The following is a 20,721-nucleotide window of genomic DNA, read 5'->3' as shown; positions in this document are numbered from 1 at the left end:
GGCGGTGATTAATGAATGGGTGCACTCCGTTACATGGACCTTTGCTTTAACTACAAAGAATGATCTTGGTGAGATGGGCCTTATGCGAGTGGGTGAGTGGTGCGAAACCTGACTACCCATAAGTGCAATTCCTGGAACCTATAAAACACTTGTGCAATATAACAGAAGTATTGTTTAAACTTGGACTTAAATGCGTGTCCTATCATGGAATATTATAAGGTAAGAATGGGTAGATATGCAAACACATCCTGTCGAGATGGATGTTCAATCTACTCTGAGGTTTGTCCAGCTCAAAATCCTTTATATAATATACTTATGGCAGTCTCTGTGAGATGAGGTTAGTTCAAAATTCTACATCTCTCTGATACAGAGAGGAAGTGGGAACATTCTTACATTCTGTATTCCAGTCAAGGGGTAGGTTTCCAGTCAAGGGGTAGGCATGACATACTTAACCGTGGGAACTTACTTAGACTTTTCAAATCTATACCAGCGTTGAATAAAATCGTAAGTGAGGATATTATCTCGATTGAGTTTATAGAGGGGATACACAGTAGCCACACCCCGACGTTGATTACACTAATATCTCCCATAATATCGGAACAGATCCTGAATGAGAGTGCGACATTCAAAACCTGGGGCATAGTAATAACCAAACACAGCCCTGAGGTCTATCCTATTCCCTTTATAGGGGATGATTCAGCATTAAAACAGAAAAAAGCTGATACACAGATAGTTACTGTCCTAAAAAATGCACTTGGTGGATCACCTGTGAAAAAGTTATGTACCCTAACACAAACCATAACAGACAGTAATCTAGAAATAAATGAAAAATTGATAAATGTGGCCCTGCTTAGCAAGTATAAGCCATGATATGGTCGTATTTTGCAAATAGGAGGAATGGGTAATAATACAGAATCAATTAAAATGTGTTCTTGGAATATTAATGGGTTAAGAGGCAAGATCCAGAACGCGCAAATTGATTCCCTAGTAGGTATATTTCAGATTGTAGTACTACAAGAAACATGGGAAACCAACCCATTTCTTTTACATGGATACGCTGGCTATTATGAACATGGCAAGAAAGACCAAAGGTTCGGGCGAGCTAGCGGGGGTCAGGCAATATTTATCTCAAACACATTACAGGTCCATCACGAGCAAGTGGAAGTAAATAGCACGAACATTCTGATAGTTACATTAATCTACAAAACAAATAATCAAAAAACTAAAACTTTATACTTGATCACTGTCTACATATTGCCAAATAACCGAAGCAGAGAAACAATTTGCGGAACACTAAACAATGTTTTAATCACCATGATGTTGGAGGATCCGCTAGCAGACTATTTGATTACCGGGGATTTCAACCTTAACCTTATGTCAACCCACATAAGAGATGATATAACCCAAACGCAAAATCACCTATGGCAAATTCCAGAGCAGGACCTAGGCAAAGATAATGCCGTCAATAAGAACAGAATGGGGAAAAGATTTGTAAGGGATATTGAAGCAATGGGACTTCGAATTCTAAATGGCAGAATAAAATCGGATGTGCCTCCTGCATACAGTTACTTTGGGCATAATGCTCACTCCAGGCTTGATTATACTATGACTTCATTATTTATGTTTCACAACATTACTTCGTACCAACTAAAGAAAGTAAAGGAAAGTGACCACGCCCAGCAAATAATTATAATGAACATCGGAACAAATACAAACAAGCCCTTCCGGACTGTTCAAGGGCAAATTGGCACAACTAACTATAAAAAAATATTTTGGAATGTTGGCAACAAAGAAGTAATGAATGAACAGATAGAAAGGCTCATTGAATCATGCTTTAAAGACACTGCACCAGAATCAGAAATTGAGCAATGGGAACACTTCACTGGATTACTAATCAGGACTCAAAGTGAAACACAGTCAAATAAGAACCAAAGAAGGAATGACTTAGCCAGGGACAAGGATCAGCAGTTATACCTGCCATATGCAATAACGAAATTAAAGAAAGATCGCAACAGGATTATTAGGTCAATGAAGAAACCGGGAGTAAAAGTAGAACATCTGGGAATTTTGAAGCAATTAAATCAAAATCTAAAAAAATTAATATGGGGTGAGAAAAATAAAGCAAAACAAGAAAGCTGGGCAAAAGTACTTTATGCCAGCAAGCAGAAGAACCCAAGAAACTTCTGGAAAATTATCAATGAACTGGCTAGACCCAACAAGCAAGTAGTCTCATCACCGCTAACTGAGCAGGAATGGGAGATTTACCTGAGGAACCACCTCAATCAGGATACTATTCAGACAACTTTGCCGGATAAGAGTTACAAGGGCAAAAATGATAACGACCCAGAATCTTCCATTCACTATAATGATTTGGATACGCAAATACCAGTCGAGAAAGAAGAGATAATTAAAATGATAAAAAGAACAGAAGAACGGTGCGCCCGGACCAAATGGGATACCATTTGCACTCTTTAAGGAAAATCCCGAACTATGGGCGCCTATCCTAGAGAAATTATTCTTAGAAGTCATACTAACAGGAACTGTCCCCAAGTTATGGCGAGGATCTCTAATAACCCCAATTTTCAAGAAAGGAAACTGGGCACTGGCAGAAAACTACAGGCTAATCACCTTACAAGACACGGACGCCAAGTTGTTTGCCAGAATCCTGCTGACCAAATTAACAGAATGGGTGTCGGAGAACAAGAAATTGCCTTTAAATCAAACATGCTTCATTCAAGGCTTGGGAACAACCACAAATATTCTTATTCTTGCCCTACTTATTGACAAGTCAATTAGACGGAAGCAACCCTTGTATCTATGTTTTATAGACTTCAAATCCGCATTTGATTGTGTCTGTAGGAATTTACTTTGGGAAGAACTTGAGACAATGAAAATACCATCCTCACTACTTAAATTGATTCGTCTCTTGTATACAGACACATGGGTGAGTGTGAGGATGGGGGACGGCAGTACATTATCTAAGGAGATTCCAGCAAAGGAAGGCCTAAAACAAGACTGTGTTTTAGCTCCCCTTCTTTTTAATTTGTTTCTTGCCGACCTAACGCCAATACTGGACAATGAAAACGCACAACCCCGAAATTAGCAGATAAGCGGCTCACGAACCTATTATATGCGGATGATGTGATACTTTTGAGCCATACCAAAGTGGGTCTACAGCGATTAATTAGGAGGACTCACACGTATTCGAAGGCAAATGGTATGGTCATAAATGACACAAAAACCAAGATTATGGTAGTTACTAAAAATAATGCGAAAAAACACATTATTAAAATGTACATGGATAACACCGAGCTGGAGCAAGTGGAGGCATATAAATACCTGGGAGTGCTATTTGATGCGAAAGGCAACTTTCAACTACAAAAAAGGGACATTCAAAGGAAATCAAATGCATTGTCTGCTGCTTTCAGAATTGTGCAGAAATCACTTCCCAGCCTAACTTACGGCCCTCTCCTCAGTATTATTTCTGCAAGACTAGAACCGACTATCACATACGGTAGTGAAGCTGCAACGGGTAGGGATACTGAAACCCTGAATAAAAACATAACCAGAGTATATCAGGCCCTATATCGGCTTCCAGCAGACGCTTCCCCTGCCCAAGTAAGGTTGGAGTTTGGACTAATTAACCAACACTATGCAAGGCAAGCCCACTTCATAAAAGTTTGGAATCAAATAAAAACTGATCACCAAAATGAAATATCGCAACTTTTATGGAAAGAATTATGTAACGACACGAACTCTATGGCAGGGTTGTACCTAAGGAAAGCAATAAACGATTTTGAGGTGACGTCAATATGGGATACAAATATAACCAAGACATCGTTTAAGAAAATAATTAACAAAACTGCAAACCACCTATCTATTCTAAACGATAAAGCTATCCTTACTAAGAGAAAACACGCTTGGACAATAATAAATGGTTATAAAAAGAAAGAAATTCAACAATATTTGGTGACTCCCTGGACGGAAAAAAATAAACAGGTGCTCCTCAATGCAAGATTCGGAATAATGCCAGGCCTGTGCCACCGTCCACCCTGGGCAAGAACGTTAACGTTAACGGAATGTAGATTGTGCAACACCGGTAAGGAGGACATCCTCCATCTTCTGTGTACTTGTCCGGAACTTTTCCAGGAGAGAAAAACTTTGCTTAAGATTCCTCTAAATGCACGAGGCATAAGGTCATGCAGGCAGGCCCTGATTAGGTGTTTGGACTCGAATGATATTATTTTAAATGCTACGTTTGTAAAGTTTTTAACGACAGCTAATAGGAAACTAGGAGATGTAACCATTTTAAATATTTAAACTTTGAATGATATTTTAACTGTTTTATGCATGAATATAGCTTTTATTGATTTTTTCGAATGTGCAATATTGTAAGATTTTAAATAATCAACACAATAAACTTTACTTACTTACTTACTTACTTACTTACATTCTGTATAGCGTTATGCTAATATCCAGAACTTCTGGGTAATGTGAATGCTGAGCTTAGTACTATTCTGGCATTTCACATAACCCATACATTTTTGTGGCCGTGCTAGACATATGCGGAAACCTAGGTTTATCTAGGACTATGAGCCTGGAACCGTCAGGGTAATATTGCCAAGGTGTCACACTACTTAGAAATGTAGGAGAAGAGGACACAAAATAGCCAATATTAAGACGTGGGACTGAGCAATGCACTGGTACATACTCTACAAAAGAGTGACATATGAAGATTGTGGGTGCCCAAAGAAATTCCTCAAAAAAAGTTTGACCTGGCATGAAGCGAAGACTCAGTCTACCATAAATTACCTCAGCTTCTTTCTGTATCCCGAGCCGTTGACCATTTTATGTGTTTGCTTAACAAAGTATTGAATCCCCTTTTTCATGTTGCAAAGGTTAATATATTATTTCTTTTGCTTTATTGACTATATTGCTTTCATGATTTGGTTCACCTTTCTTTGACTATACTGCTTTTTATGACTGCACAGAAAATAATAAAAACTGTTCTAAAAAAAACACTGCTTGCTATTATGCTTCATTGTGCATGAATCCATGAAGAATCCTGTGCTGGTGAAAAAAGAGCTGTTTATCTGCAACTGCAGTTTACTAGCATTATCTTCCATGGATTTCCATGTTACTCCCTGGTGAGCCATGTTAGATTGTAATATAATAGTATAAACACACTCCAGCCTATAATACACTTAACAGTTTTCTAGAGCCAAAAGCAAGGTCTTAACCACCCAAAGTTTTATAACGGAATAGCCCAAAAGAGGAGGATGGACTACCAAAGGTAATGTTTTTTATATTATTTGGAATTCATCATGGTGTCCTTTGTCTCTGGTCCCTGCACCTGAGCCAAACGAAGGGGCAGAACAACTAGGCGTCTTCATTGATGAGTCTTTATCCATGCAGGAACAAGTCAATACCACTTGTGATAAATGCTTTGGCTTGATCAAACTCTTCAGTAATCTTTTCCGTTGAATTCCAGTCGAGTGGCACAGAATCTTACGCAGTCCAAGCCTTATTCGTCAGTAGGTTGGCCTACCGAAATGCCCTATATATGGGGATGATTATCTTTTTACTCACCTACAGATGATACAAAACGCAGCCGCGAAGCACATCTGCAATAAAGATTAAAACAGCTCTACCTTTTCCTGCCTAAAAACCCTCCTCTAGCTTCCTATCCGAAAGAGAACACAATTTAAGCTTCTCTGCCATACACACAAGGCTGTTCATTACTCCAGCCCTGTGTTCCTACGATCTAAGGTGGAGTTTTACAAACCTACAAGAAACCTGAGATCAGAAAATCTAGCCTTAGCCAAAATCAAACGTGTCAAAAAAAGCCAGAGCTGGAGGCCTTTCCCTCAACCATCTTGCAGTGGCCCAGTGGAATCGACTACCCCTGGACTTCCACCTCACTGTGGACTATGTCAGATTCAGAAAAAAAGACTCACTATAATAACTTGCCCCTGTCTCCTAGTACATTAGGAGATAGGCTGTGGGGCAGTTTCAGCGTTGTGATGTCCCTCTGTGGATGAGTGTTTACTCTCTACGAACACTGCAAATAATAATATTATTGTGTATGTAGGTTATACAGCCTACATTTTCAGCCTGACAACATGCACATATATAAATGATACAAACATTGGAGAACTGTGTTTACAGGTAATTTACTTTTTCTCTATCACATAATACCTATACATTTCTGCAGACTGTTAAGACATTCCTGGTTCTTTTGAGGAGGCCTTGACAATGTTGGTGTGGGCTTATCTCTGCACTGGTCTCATCACAGGACTTGTCTAGTGGGAGTGGTGTGGCGCAGCGGCTAGGGCGGCTGACTCCAAAGCGTGGGGATTGCGGTTCGATCTCCAGTGTCGGAGGCAGATCAGCTCAGCATTGAGTGACTCTGGGCAACAGCTCACTTAATCTCCCCTACGGCCCCCATCGCCTTGAGACCCTTACAAGTGATTAGTTTGAGCTTTACAAATACCGGGTTTTGTTTGTTTGATTATCTGAGGATCTTGATACTGTTATTATTCTACTTCCATGACTTTCTTCTTTCTATCCTACAGAATGAAAAAGGCAGATGACTCTCTGACCATTTTTGGCGTTGTTGAGAAAGACCAAGGGGCCTACACCTGCATCGCCAGCACTGAGTTGGACCGGGACTTCGCCAAAGCCTATCTAACTGTGCAAGGTGACTTTAACCCCCTGCAGTTTTTGATCACCAGGGGTCAGAGGAAGGGAAGCATGTTGGGTGTGGGGATGTATTTATAGACTTGTCTTCATACTCAGCAAACTGGGGCAGCCAGATTTGGAACTAGCATGTAGAACTAGGATCGCTGATAGGGGTTGAGGCCTAAGAAGTGGCATTTTTCCATGTTAACAGGTACCTTGACATCGGAATTCATACCTAGTCATCGAGCGCTCAATATGTCAAGTACAATGCTGTGTCAGTGCTCACTGGACTTGCCTGAGGGATCATGTAAAGTTAGACACCCTCTCTCCTATCACAGTGCACCAGACCTGGTCTGTGGTCACATTGGCATGCCTTACAGTACCTTGCCAAGTCATTGGGCCATTTGGCATGTTCAATGACATCATGTCAGTCAGTAAAAATTGTGAAATGCCAGGCATACCGTGTCCTTGCTTGGCATGTCCTGCTGAATTAGCTGGCATAGCAAGGATATCACATCATATTTTCAGGGTGTCATGCTATGCTAGCAGGCATCTTGTCATTTTATTCAGCACTTTACCATGTTGGACCATCATATTAGGTCTTAATGTGTTCGAAGCATGTGATGTATCATCGAGCACTTGAGTTGTGAAGGTGTCACACAGCATCAGCGGTTATCGTGCACCATCACTGTGCATCTTGGAATATTAAAGACCACAATGCCGGTCAACAGGCACCCTGTCATTTCAGTGAATAGAATACAGTGTCAGTAGGCACTTTTGCATGTTGGGACCATATACCATCACTTTGGCCACCCTTGCTACTAGGGATTATTATTTTTTTGTTTTGCTACTAGGGATTATTATGCTGGATCTGCAAGCACTTTTGTATTTCAGGAAACATCATGATGGATCAGGTTGCATCTTGGCACTCTTGATGTGTCAGCTGAAATCTTGTCTTGTAGGCTGGCATTATTCCCGATCAGTAGGGGCCTGGCAAGTCATAAGATTTGTGCCTTCTGGGCTGGCTCTTCAGCATGTCAAAAGGTATACTTTTAGTACTGCCTCCACTTGGTTTGTTGCTACATTGGTAGACAGTGAGATATTAGAGTAAACTAGGAGGTTCCCATTAAACGACTGCAGAGGAAACTAAGCAAATGTGTTTGCATGAGAGAGGAAGAGCAGCATGGGCTGTCTGTCAGGACACTTAATATAGGGAATTAGTGTTGATCAAAAGTGTTCATTTGAAGACCAATTTTTCTTTATACCACTGGCTCAGATGCAATCCAAAGTAATGTTTATAGTTATTTTACTACATTACTACAACCAGGCATATCAAGCACCAGCTGTGGCCACTTAAGATATAAAATCAGACAGATTCTTCTCCGATGATCGGAGGTGTCCTACGTTAGAAAACCATTTATGCTTGGCCTCAGAGGAGCAGTGCAGTGTGCCCCAATCCTACCTCTGTGTGACATGAGGGGGTGGGGCAACCCTTTGGACTTGTTCTCTTATAGATCTCATGTGGCTTCCTTCTTAGGTAACTTCTTACTTGGGCTTCCTACGCAAGTAGATACATAGACAGATTCCCCAGGTGTTTTGTATATTTGGGCCGGAGCACCTCAGCCAAGCTTCCTTGGTAGCCAAGCTACAACCAGAAAGGTTAGTGTAGTGTGGGTTTCCATGCAGCTTTTTTACATAGTTTCACAGCATGGTTCCTGGCACCAAGGACATGCAAGATGTCAAATCCACCAAGAACCAAGGCATCTTGAAGTGTACAATCATCTTGTGCAAGCATATTTATTGTATCTTGTGTTGCTACCTTTCAACCCTCACTTAATCTTCTGTGCCTCCATCCACCCAATGTATAATCTTGCGGCACCCGTACTCTTGTAAATCTGAAGGCTCCAGTTATGTGGAACTGTTCATAGCTGTGACTAATTTCTAGTCACCCAATAGTTGATGCAAGTGGGCAGTAGCCACCCAGACAATTACTGAGGTGCCCTTTAGGTGTACACTATAACAGTTACACTTAGGCTAAACTGATGATTTTAAGTAAAAGCACAAAGCACTTTAAGTTGACTTGTGGTATGTCGAGTCTACAAGAAGACTAGGAGACACAGATTCCTCAATCCGTGTCTTTGAGCACTGGTCTTTGACAATTCTCTCTCTTATGACTGATATTCTGACCACACCATATACCATCTGCTCTTAGTTTTTTTCACCCTGAAAGTACTTTGTTTTTCCTATAGCTCACCTCTTAGAAACACTGTGATAGCAGTGTTTGTGAGTATATGCTGTGCCTACCAGAAAGTAATCCCAACTTAAAGCATCCATTTCCCCCAAATCATGCCACCATCAAGGAGTGTAATATAAAGGTACTCAATGTCTAAAAGTGCAAGACCCTCTGATTTCCCCATCAAGATGATCATCAAGGCATTCATTGCTTATACAGTCCAAATCAAGGCATTCCGTGTTCATGCACACCATAGCTGTGCATTTTACATCTACAGGAATTGATGGGTACCTTAATTGAGAAACCGCAACATTGAGAGATATACCACTGAGTATACTGATGGCAAGTTATTTTTCACCCTTCTATGGAAGGCTAAGTGAGAAGGGCCATCACTGCTTATTTCCACTCATAAGGTAAGTTGTAAAGGTTTTCACATGGAATGCACTTCAAGTCCACACCTCCCAAGAAAGTATATGACCTCTCCTTTACCTGAGGCACATCAAATAAATGTTCAGTAATTCCTGACAGACATTCAGTGCCAGAAAAACAAATTGAAAGTGATCGAGCACCTGTAACTACCATCTTTGATGGGGTATGCTTTGACTTCTCTAACTAAAGTAGCTGTTATATATTTTAGCAATAGATGGTATTACCTATTTTCAAAGTTTGTATGTGGGTGTTAGAAAATATTAATATACTGTTGGATGTCTAATGACAGAGGATTTCTCTTTAATATTTGAGACTTTATAAAACAGGTACACCAGGAGGTCTCTTGTACCTTAAATTTTTTGTCAAGGGATTGTTCCTGAATCAATTAACATAGAGTATCCCCATACACATGAAAGATTCCTGCAACATCATTTTTTTTAAATGATTGAAAGTACAAAAAGGCATGCCTATAAGAGATAACATTTTGTGTGTAACAGTTTTTGTTTCATTTTTTTAAAAACCAGACAATTACAGTCAAAGGCAAATAAAGGGAAAATGGAACCTCTGATAGGCTAAGCAGACATAGTACTAATTTAACATTACACCTTTAAGAAATTATAAAAGACAGTGAGCCTTCCCATTTTGCACGGCAGAGTGTGTGAGATGTTTGAGATGTTTCGTTTTTGGGTCATCTGAGAAGATTCTCTAATCCCTGCTGCCTTTTAAGGCTTCTAATTATTACAACTTTTTCTTTTGTGCTTCACTGAAAAGTTTTACTTTTTTACTATTTTTCCTAATGAGTTTCTGCTCACTTATATCTTCCGGGGCCACCAATTCTGCCTTTTGATTGGAGGAAGAAGTATTGGAAACATGAACATGATGTGTGTGTCATTTGCTTCCGGAGTCCCAATCCAATAAGTAGTGCCAAATATGTTTAGAAACAGCATTCAGGTGCCTCAGGGACAGCAAGGGAGATTGCCTTAGGATGAAACAGACCTTAAGCTTCACTGTCCACCAGCTCCAGAGGAGCTGTCATCGTCTTCTGCCCCTCTATTACCTGGTCTGATCCCAACTCAAGTTGCTGGTGTTCACGATCCCGGTCGACATCGAGGCATTCTCCCTTGTTATTGAAGCACTAAATAAAAAGACAATCCATCAGGCAACATTGAGGCATTTATCATCATGGTTGTCAGGGACATCTTTAGCTTCGCCATTAAGCTCTTTATTGACCTCAATAGTATCATAGCCTACGGGAGATCTCCTTGGTTGCTCTGCAACTCTGAGAGACCTCACCAGTAACAAGTTCAGAACATGTATATGAATTCTTCATGTATCTTCCTCTCTGGAGCAATAGCCCTCTGTAGAAGAGCTGCCACCAACCCCAGCAGCAGACAATAACTTTCACCATACTATATGCCTTGAAGGCTCACCTTCTTTGACTATGTGAAGCCAGTTGCCTCCAACTCCTGAGGCAACTCATGGCTAGCTAGTTCATCACTCTTCTTCTCCAGAGAGATGGAACAAGAAGACAACTAGGAAAAGTACTCACCATAGCAACATTCTTCAGATGAATCAGCAAGAACAAAATAGGGATCACCACTCTCATTATAGGAAGAAGGAGTGACTTTTTGCAGAATCTCACACAACTTACTGAAATTGTCAAACTATGTTCAGGACTGCCACAGGGTAAGCAGTGCCCACTGGGCCTTAGTCGTAAAGGCTGGTGTTTGTTAATGTCCTAGGGTCCACCTACTATGGATTTCCTTCTGGGACAAGTACAAGCCCTTCAGCACTTTACTCCCAGTGGTAGAGATAACAGGCAGTTACACTAGTGAAGGAGGTAGTGTGAGGGTGTGCAAACTCAGGACTCAACAACCATTCAGTAGCTCAGTAACTAAATCTCCAACCCAGATAAAAAAAAGTACTTAAAACTGAATACCACACATCAGCACAATAGCAGTTGCAGGGCACACTTCTCAGATGCAACAGTGGTGACTGCCACAGGCACACACTTGGCTTTGGTGTCAACAGCCACTACTGGAGGCTGTTAGAGTTCCCGGCTCTAAGATGGCCATACGCGAGTGAGGCTCCATGTGCCAGGATCACAATCTGTACAAATCATGCAACATAGGGTGAAGCTGAAGCTGAAATATTCTCCCATCTACGTGCTCCTGTGGGCTGGCCTCCGGTGACTGAGAGCTTTGAATCAGGGACTTTCGACCCCAGATCACGGCACCTGCAGCCTAAACCTTGGGACCCGTGCTGTAAAAAGGGTTGTAGCCTGACGGGCCCTGTATTGGAAGGCATGCATACGAACTGCCAAGGCCAGACACAATAGGCAAGCCGTGAGGATTGGAGGGCTGCCAACTGCTACTGGCTCAGGGCTACTGGTAAAGGCCCTCAAGGGACACTGCACCCCCAAGGCGGCCTGCTTGTGCCACCTAGCGCATGAGTGGCATTGGGAGGGCACTGCTGACCAAACTCCCATCGGGTACGCCTAGCCGGCAGGCGCTGTATCGGACAGCTGCCCAGTGGATCAGTGCCATGAGTCATTATTGCTGCTCATCTGCTGAGGCTTGTACACTTCATGGCGGTGATTCATTGCTCGTGCTCCTACTGTGGTATTTGGTGCACTGGAGTGGAGGTGAACATGGGAAAGGTGGATGCCAAACAAGCAAAGCTACATATGAACTCAAAGACCGAGTGAGGCTCTCTCCATGGACCAGATGGCCCCACCATTGGAGAATGATGAGTCGGTAGAAATGCCTAATGTGAAATGTATGAAAATACTGAAGAAGTCTTCCCAATGGGTTGGGGCATGTCTTTGATAAATCTATTGTTCAATTAGTGCTAGAACATATGCAAAGGAGCCCAACCTGAATTAACAGCAAACTAGACATTCTGGCGGCAAGGGCTAAGCTCCCACACTTGCCAGGCAAGACAAAAGTCTAGCGACTGCAGAAACCAGAATCCCTACCATTGAAGATAACACAGCTGGTGCAAATGAATGCCAGCTAAATATGTCCGGGGTCCTCAATGTGATTAAAGCGAAGAATTAAGATCTGGAGGCCCAATTAAGGTGTTATAGCTTGCGCTTGAGGGGTCTCCAGGAACACGGGGAGCATGGCTGACTATGTGGAAACACTCATCACCAAACTATTTGGCCCTTTTCACCCCTATTCACCGTGGTGTGGGCTCACCAATGGTTTGGACCACGGCCTACATGTGGCACCTGGTTATTGAACATGACATAGCCTATCACATCTCCCTTAGAGTCTATCAACAGCCGCACTGAACAATGATCAGGGAAGCGACAAAAGGCTGGCTTCTGAAAGGGGTACCTTTAATCTTTACCACAGAGACTGTGGTCCCACACTTCACCCCAACCATATACCATATGGCAGTGCTACAGGAAAACAAATCCACTCCTCCTCTCAGCAAAAGGCTTAATTGAACGTCGGTGCCTAGGTAACCCCCCCATCTTATCTGACGAGAAGAGGGAGCATTGTTATTCAAGGCATGGCTCCGCAGTGGAGCCTGAGCCTGGGCCAGCTCAACGCCTCCCTGTGTTTCTGGGAGCCGGGCCAACCCCCACCCAGCTCTACAAATTGTATGAGGCCATGCACCTCATATTTGAGCAACCCATCCTTGCTGGTGTGCCTTTGGTCCCCATAGGTTCGGTAGGGGCCTTTACTGGTTCACCGCAGACAGTTCCGCCCCCGGCATCAGTTGGGCCTCTTGGATCCATGGTTGGATCCAAAACGGTCATACCATCTCGACCTTCCCTGATCCCAATTTCAACACTAGCCGTGCCATCCCTATTCTCATCTCCTACATGGAGCCAGAGGGGCTTTTCCCGAAGCTGGCACTGGCTAGAGCCTTGCCGTCCAGACCAGAGCCTGATCCCTATTCCTTCGGGCTAGGACTTGGGGAAGATTAGGAGGGAACAATGGAACCTAAGCAGCCTCCAGATCCCACCATAGACTGGTGTGAGGAATTGCTGGATGCCAGTGGACTGGTCCCCTCCCCAGATACTGCCCTGGTCTTTCCTGTTACCGTGGCTATGGAGGAGGAAGCTTCTTTTGCTGTGGTGGGGAGAAGGGTGGCTGAGGTACTGGACCTTAGCCTGCCCTAAGTGGCAGTTAAGACTAACGTCTTGACAGAGGTGTTTCAGCCAGGAGTGACCTCTTCAGAACCGCTTCTCCCATTTAATAAAGCCCTTACGGACGTCCTGCATGGGGCCTTATCCAAATATCCTCACAGGGCCTCCTGTGAACAGGACGGTCGCCCGCTGCCATCGATTCCTCCTAATTTCCTCACCCAACACCCTAACCCGGAGATCCTGGTGGTCCAAGCCTTCACTTCCCATGTAAACCCTGGCTCATTCACTACAAATCCACTGGATAGGGAATCCAAGAGGCTGGACACCTTAAGAAAGAACATTTTTCTTCCACCAGCCTGGCACTGCGGTCCATGAACACTGCATATCTTTTGGGTCATTACTCCGCACACTGTGGGATTCGGTTGCGCAGGTGCTGCTCAAGGTCCAGGAGGAGGCCAGGGCATACTCTCCCAAGATATGGCAGATGGGAGAGATGCAGCCAAATTCACGATCAGATGTGGGCTGGACATGACCGACTCACTAGGCAGAGCGTTGTCTTCATCGGTGGCCTTATGGAGCACTTCAGGTATAGCTTAGCTACGGCCAGGTCCTTGGACCGTTCCATGGCCCCCTGCCAACACCAGTCCGCCTTTCGTGGACATGGAAGGGGCTTCCAGCCACGTCTTTACCCGCCCAGCCACTACGGCATGCAAGCACTCAATCCTCTGCACGGCCATGGACGTGGTACCCCACCAGACCCCTGTGGATCAGGCAGCCAGACGCTGGGCCAGTCCACCTCCCCACCCTCCTGCAGCTGCAACCTCCAAGTCTCTTTAGTTTATCCTCCTACCATCATGGGCAACCAATGGGAGGCAGAATACGCCATCACTTGCAACATTTGAGTTTGATAAAATCAGACCTCTGTGTTCTCCAGATTGTCCAAAGATCCTACTCCCTCCCCTTTGTGACTACCTCCCACCCCAGCCACCCACTCGAGTAGTGGCTCAGCAAGGGAGGCAGTTTTGGGGGGCGTCAGCACTGTTACCCTTGTTGTCTGGCTCTCCCTGCCCCCCCCACTCTTACATGCGGCCGTCGCGGGGCAGTAAACACAGGGACTGCCACTACACTTGTGACAGACTGACAAAAGCCATCCCTCCTTTCTCTGCCAGGGAGTGGTGGCTCTGTTGGCCAAGGGAGTCATAGAGCGGGTGCCAGCACCAGAAGTGGTTGTTATTCCCACTACTTTCTGGTGCCGGGAAGGACAGAAGCATTCATCCTATCCAAGACCTGAGCAATCTTAATTTCTTCCTCAAAAAGGAGCAATTCAAAATACTCACCCTCGCTCCAATCCTGCCTGCTCTGTTCCAGGGAGATTTGATGGTAGTGTTGGACTTGCAGGACGCACAGTTCCACATTCCGTCCTGCCATGCCACAGAAGTTACCTGTGGTTCTCGGTGGGCCACGAGCACTTTCAGTTTGTGGTGTTCCCTTTTGGCCTTTCCATCACCCCTCGGGTGTTCACCAAGGTGATGGCAGTGGTTTCAGCTCATCTGCGAAGATAAGGAGTTCCAGTCTTTCCCTATCTCGATGACTGGCTGTTAAAGGCAGGCTCACCCCAGGCTGTCATACACCCACCTCCAGACTACAGGAACCTCCTGCATTTGCTGGGGTTCACTATAAATGTGCCAAAATGACTCCTGACTCCCTCTCAGACGCTTCCTTTCATCAGGGCTGTTCTGGACTCGGTGCAGTTTTGGGCTTATCCTCCTGAACTGCGAGACCAGGACATTAGGCAATTATACCAATATTTCTGCCTCCATCCTGGGTTTCGGTGAGACTGACTCTGAGGCTGCTGGCCCTCATGGCCTCCTGCACCCTGCTTGTGACATATGCCCGCTGGCATATGCGGGCTCTGCAGTGGGACCTGAAGCTCCAGTGGGCGCAGCTTCAGCGGAATCTTTCTGACATGGTCCAGATCTCGGAGGGTACTGCAAAAGATTTGCAGTGGTGGTTAAGGAACCATGATTGGGTCAGCCGCAGACCCCTTACCCAACTAGATCTGACAATGGTGACAAATGCGTCACTCTTGGGATAGGGTGGTCATCTAGGAGAGGTGGAGATCAGTGGATTCTGGTCTCCCGCAGAATCCGGACTCCACATCAATCTACTGGAAGCTCAGAGTGATCCGGCTGACATTGAAAGCCTTTCTACCCTTCATCAAGGGAAGGTTAGTTCAAATGTTATCTGGCAACACCATCGCCATGTGGAACTGCATCAAACAGGGCGGGATGGGGTCATGGCACTGTGTGAAGCGGCCCTGCATCTTTGGACATGGTTGGAATGTCATGGCATATCCCTGATGGTTCATCACCTGACGGACTCTCTGACCGAATAGCATCTGTAACCACGCATGCCAAAACCACAAGTGGCTTAACAACTCAGTCAATACCACGACTGTGCCGTCACCATGAGTTCCATTACAACACAAGTCATTACAGCGACTTGCTTTAGGGAAGCACTGCACTTTGGAATAGTTTAAATTACTATTCCAACTCTAGTCGTTGTATCAGTAGGGAAGGTGTTGGACTTAAAATCCAGCACCAGTCCAACACCGCTTTCCCCAAAGCAAGTGATGACTTGCGTTGTAATGGAACTTGTGGTAATGTCGCAGTCGTGGTACTGACTGTGTTGTAAAGTCACTATGTTGTAATGCCTGCGTTGTAATAGATGTTTCCCCTCTGAACACCAGGACAGATTAAGCGGATCACGAATGACGTCTCCACTCGGAAGTGATGCAAAGTCTCTTTCAGCCTTGGGGGGAACCTTGGTTAGATCTGTTTGCCACTGCTGAAAACACACCGTGTCAGCTCTTCTGCCACTGGAGTTTCCAAGACGGCTCTTGCTCAGAGAGGCTTTTCGTCTCAAGTGGAGCTCATGTCTCCTGTACACCTTTCCGCCCATACCACTCAGAAGGTCAGGAGCAACTGGCACCAACTCATCCTTGTGGCTCCGGACTGGGCTTGGAGAGTTTGTTATCACAAGCTGTTGAGCATGGACATCGGTCCACCGATCAGGCTGCCTCTTTTGGAGGATCTTCTGTCACAACAGCTTGGGAGGGTTCTCCACCCAAACCTGTCAACACTCTGCCTTCATTCGTGGCGATTGAGCGGTGACAGTTGACTTCTTTCAACCTTCTGCTCAAAGTCTGCAATGTTATCTTGTCCGCCATGTTTCCCTCCACCAAGACGGTATATACCTGCCACAGGTTTATACCTTTTGTTTATTCTTTCTCTTACCCAGCAGGGCTCTGCTTTGGGCACCTTAAAGGGCTATCTTTCTGCTATCTCAGCTTTTCTGCAGCTGCCGGATCAGCCAACCCATGTTCAAATCCCCTTCTGTGAATAGGTTTTTGAAAGATCTCCAACATATGTTTCTGCCTCCACCCGTTATAACATGCTTCAGTGAGACCTCAATATTGTACTTACATTTCTGATGTGAGCTTCCTTTGAGCCGCTACATAATTGTCCTCTCAGGCTTCTTACCATCAAGACATTCCTAGTGGTGATTACATCTGCCAGAGGTTCAAGCCTCCGTACATAACCATCTTTCCAGACAAGCTGGTTGGTCTCCCTATAGCTTCCTTTCTGCCAAAAGTTGTCACTCCCGTTCATCCATTACCCAGCCAGCAATGTGGACTTTCTGCACACGTTCACCAAGCACTACTGCTTGGACAGTCAGACCCTTGGGTATTGGCACATTGCAGGTTCGGTCCCGCAGGGCTTTCTAGTGTGAATCATTCCGCAGACCCACATCCGGGGAAGCATTGCTAGGGTATCTATTCTAAGGTAAGGAATCTGCGGCTAAAAGTCTCTACCTTTGGTAATTCCTTATCTGGTAGAGATTCTATCTAACTACAGATTCCTTACCGACCCACCCATCCTCCCCGATTTGTGAACGGATCTGTAGGTACAGGTCTTTTCCCTTTCAGGCCCTAGTTATCCACACCAGTGGTCAATGTTCTTCTTGGCTCCGCTCCACTGGCACGGAAAGTCACAACCTGTCGTTGTTGCAGTTCTTCATTATACATTTATATGCATGGACATCTCTATACTACACTTACTTACTCCATTCTCGCCCTCTTCCAGAGAGGTGGCTCTATTGACGTTTTATACATTAAGTGAAGATTTCTATAGTGGAGAATCAGGATTACAAGTAAGTCATTTTCCCATCTGTATTGTGTGATGCATTCAAATCAAGAGTCCTCAATAGACAATGTATCCTGTCCAATTCTACATTAACTTAGTTTCAATGCTTAAGTGGGCTTACCACCATGACTGTCATATCATCACTTTTTTGTTAAATTCCTTATTATTATTCTCTCACAAGCAGAGGATGAGTTTGCAGTATTTTCCCAACTTCATAATCGGGTTTTAGATTTCACACATGGAGTCTCCATGTGTCCAGGATAAAAAGGTGTTTGCTTTTCAACTCTGATCAGTTAACCTTGGAGGGTTGGAGGGAGAAGAATTGTTTGATGCTTTGGAAGGGTCTAGGAGAGAACTGATGCATTATTTCCAGATTTGTTTACTTTGCCCTGGAAGCATTTGTATTCCCCATTGGCTTAAGAACACATCCCCTAGCTACCATCAAAAGCGTAATAATGTGGTCTCCCTTCTTTGCTCGCTTGAGTTGACTACCAGATTGGAGGCGGAAATGGGTTTTCTGTAGAGAGTATATCTTTTTTTTATTGACTTTTAATTCTACCCAAACCACAACAGCTGTCCCCTGATTCCTCCTAATCCCAATAACAAACATCTATTTTGTACTGAAATATATTATTTCAAATAAATGATCTGATATCTTTAAGTTGTTTCAGAAACTAATTTGCCTTGATTTCCTATTAATCGTATCAAACCTTTAACACAGTGAACTAACATGTAACATTTAACCTGCGTCTTACCTTGCAGCTGTACCTTCTTCTCCAACTAGTCGCATGACTGCCCTACCCAAAGGTAATACTTTCTGGCTACACTCATTCTCCTGACTGGTGTCTGCACAACCTTACTGTGACATGCATGTGTAAAGCATTTTACAACAACTGTACAACCATGTGCCATGCAATTCGTGAGTGGCACCTATAGACAGTGTAATATGCCTGAGACTGACTGACTTTAGGCAAGATGACTGTGAAATACAATTGAACGACATGTGTATACCGTAGCATGACAATATCCTCAACATAGAGAAAACCTCTTCTCCTAGTGCCACCTGTAGAACTATTACATATATGGGAATGTATGGTTCGCTTCTGATTGTCAAATGTTGGTTTAACCGGCATTTGTATTATTTTTAACCTGTGTTTATTTGTGAGACTTTAAGACTTAATGCACATTTGACATATTGTGTACTTATATATACACTTATATTTTTTACGCTTCCAGTTGATTAGAATTCATAATTCACAGAATTATATAGATCTGATGAATTATGGCTTATACATATGGCATAATTCCCATCACTTATAGATTTTAAAAAGTGTTTTGTGGTAATAATTACCAATCATACATATTTGTGTGTCTGTGTATGCCTTCTTTCGGTTTGTAGATAGACCTGATCGCCCACGGGACTTGGAGCTGACTGACTTGGCGGAGAGGAGTGTGCGGCTGACGTGGATTCCTGGAGATGACAATAACAGCCCCATTACAGGTCAGTGTGAACCCTGACTTGAGATCCATTTTATCTCTATTTAAAAAGACTTGCTGATGAAAGATGACTGTACAGGGTGGCTAACAAGGAGACAATCCAAATTAGGAACAGCTTTATTGTACATCAGTCTGATGCTTAAAGAGAATAGTAGCCAGTTCCAGGTCACTAAGAACTTTGACTGACAAAACAGCCCATTCACAGTGTGAAACTGGCATAACTGATGAGAGTATTTCCTACAGCATCAAATGAAAGGACAAGCCTGAGACAGGTTTTTATATTCCTGGTGGTCACCCTACAGAGGTCCTCTCTTGTCGAAGTACTCTAGAAATTGCTATTTATGACAAATGAACTGCTAACTAGGTGGCATACTTAGATTTTCTATATTGTTCTAGTGTGCCTAAAGTAGCTAAAAGGTGTGTCATAAATGCCCAAAAGTAGCTAAATGAATGGTAAACTGCCAAACTCCAATTAATTTAATGTTAAGTGAAAATTAAATAAAAAAGAGTCCCCATCTCCCATATCCGTACTTGGAGGCCCAAACTTACAAAATGAGAAACAAGCTGGTTTGCTTGTGTACAGCCACATAAGCTTCTTTCCAGATGTATCTGATAGTGGCCTGCACCAAAGAAACTCATCTTTATGTCTCTTGCGCTTCACAATAATTGCTCTTCATAACAGTTGAACTGCAAACAGATTGTGCTTACCTTACTGTGTTCCTCTGGTAAGCTTAGATAAGAAAGCAGTGTATATCAGATCCTTACTGGAGGCCCAAACTTACAAAAAGTGAAACAAGCTGATTTGGTTGAGTGCTGGCACATAACCTTCTTTCCAAATGTAATGATGGCTTGCACCAGACACACCCTTGCAAAAGTGTCTTGGTATTTTCTGTTCATAATGTTTGCACTGAAAATAGATTGTCTTTCCACGTACAGTATTTCTTTGGTAAGCATATAGAAGAAATCAACGTATATGAGATAAAAATGAATTAGTAGGAAACGGTGCCAAACAGAGAATATTTAGGACCTATTTGTTCACAAGGGGAGCTTTCTCAGCAGAATGTCAAAGTTGGCAGGTTTTTGGAAGTAACTGGATGCTCGTGTTTGCAGGAGAAATTCACATGTTTTGGGCAATAGCAGATTGCTCTTTGATCTTTCCCATGCACTCTGAATGCCAGGATAACTCCTTTACTCTTAGACATTTGACTGTTCACAGCCGTAAACCTACTGATGCCATTATTCGCTCTATCAAATCCGGCAGAAGTCTATCTGACTGTATCAGAGCAATTACATGTTCTTCCACAAGTCTCTGTAAGGAGGCAAGTTGTGTGAAATTCACTGATGCTCCACTTACACATCGCTTCAACTAGATTTGCCATTTCTCCCTATCCTCAGTAGGCACACCCCATTGCGCCTGTAGGCAATTACATTCAAAGTGTGTGCAGTAGAAAAAAAACAATCAGAATGTATTTGTCTCTGTCAGTTTCAGCCTGCAAATTAGATAATAAAATTGTGGCACCCATTTCCAGGAGTATTTCATGAAGAGTATTTATTGTGTCTATCTTCACTATAGT

General features: G+C 43.6%; 1 protein-coding gene across 1 annotated transcript in view; it reads left to right on the top strand.

Annotated features, from left to right (window-relative positions):
* The window catches only part of NFASC (neurofascin), a 639,840-nt gene that overhangs the window by 421,418 nt on the left and 197,701 nt on the right, over positions 1-20,721 (top strand). The window contains exons 16-18 of the mRNA XM_078644633.1: positions 6,576-6,700; positions 18,413-18,457; positions 19,050-19,151. Of these exons, the coding sequence (XP_078500759.1) occupies positions 6,576-6,700; positions 18,413-18,457; positions 19,050-19,151 (272 nt within the window). The remainder of the gene's footprint in view (positions 1-6,575; positions 6,701-18,412; positions 18,458-19,049; positions 19,152-20,721) is intronic.

The sequence above is a fragment of the Lissotriton helveticus genome, chromosome 5_1 (assembly GCF_964261635.1).
Source record: "Lissotriton helveticus chromosome 5_1, aLisHel1.1, whole genome shotgun sequence".
In the NCBI taxonomy this organism is placed as follows: domain Eukaryota; kingdom Metazoa; phylum Chordata; class Amphibia; order Caudata; family Salamandridae; genus Lissotriton; species Lissotriton helveticus.
The sequence above is the reverse complement of the archived record's forward strand: the minus strand, read 5'-3'. Positions and strand labels throughout refer to the sequence as shown.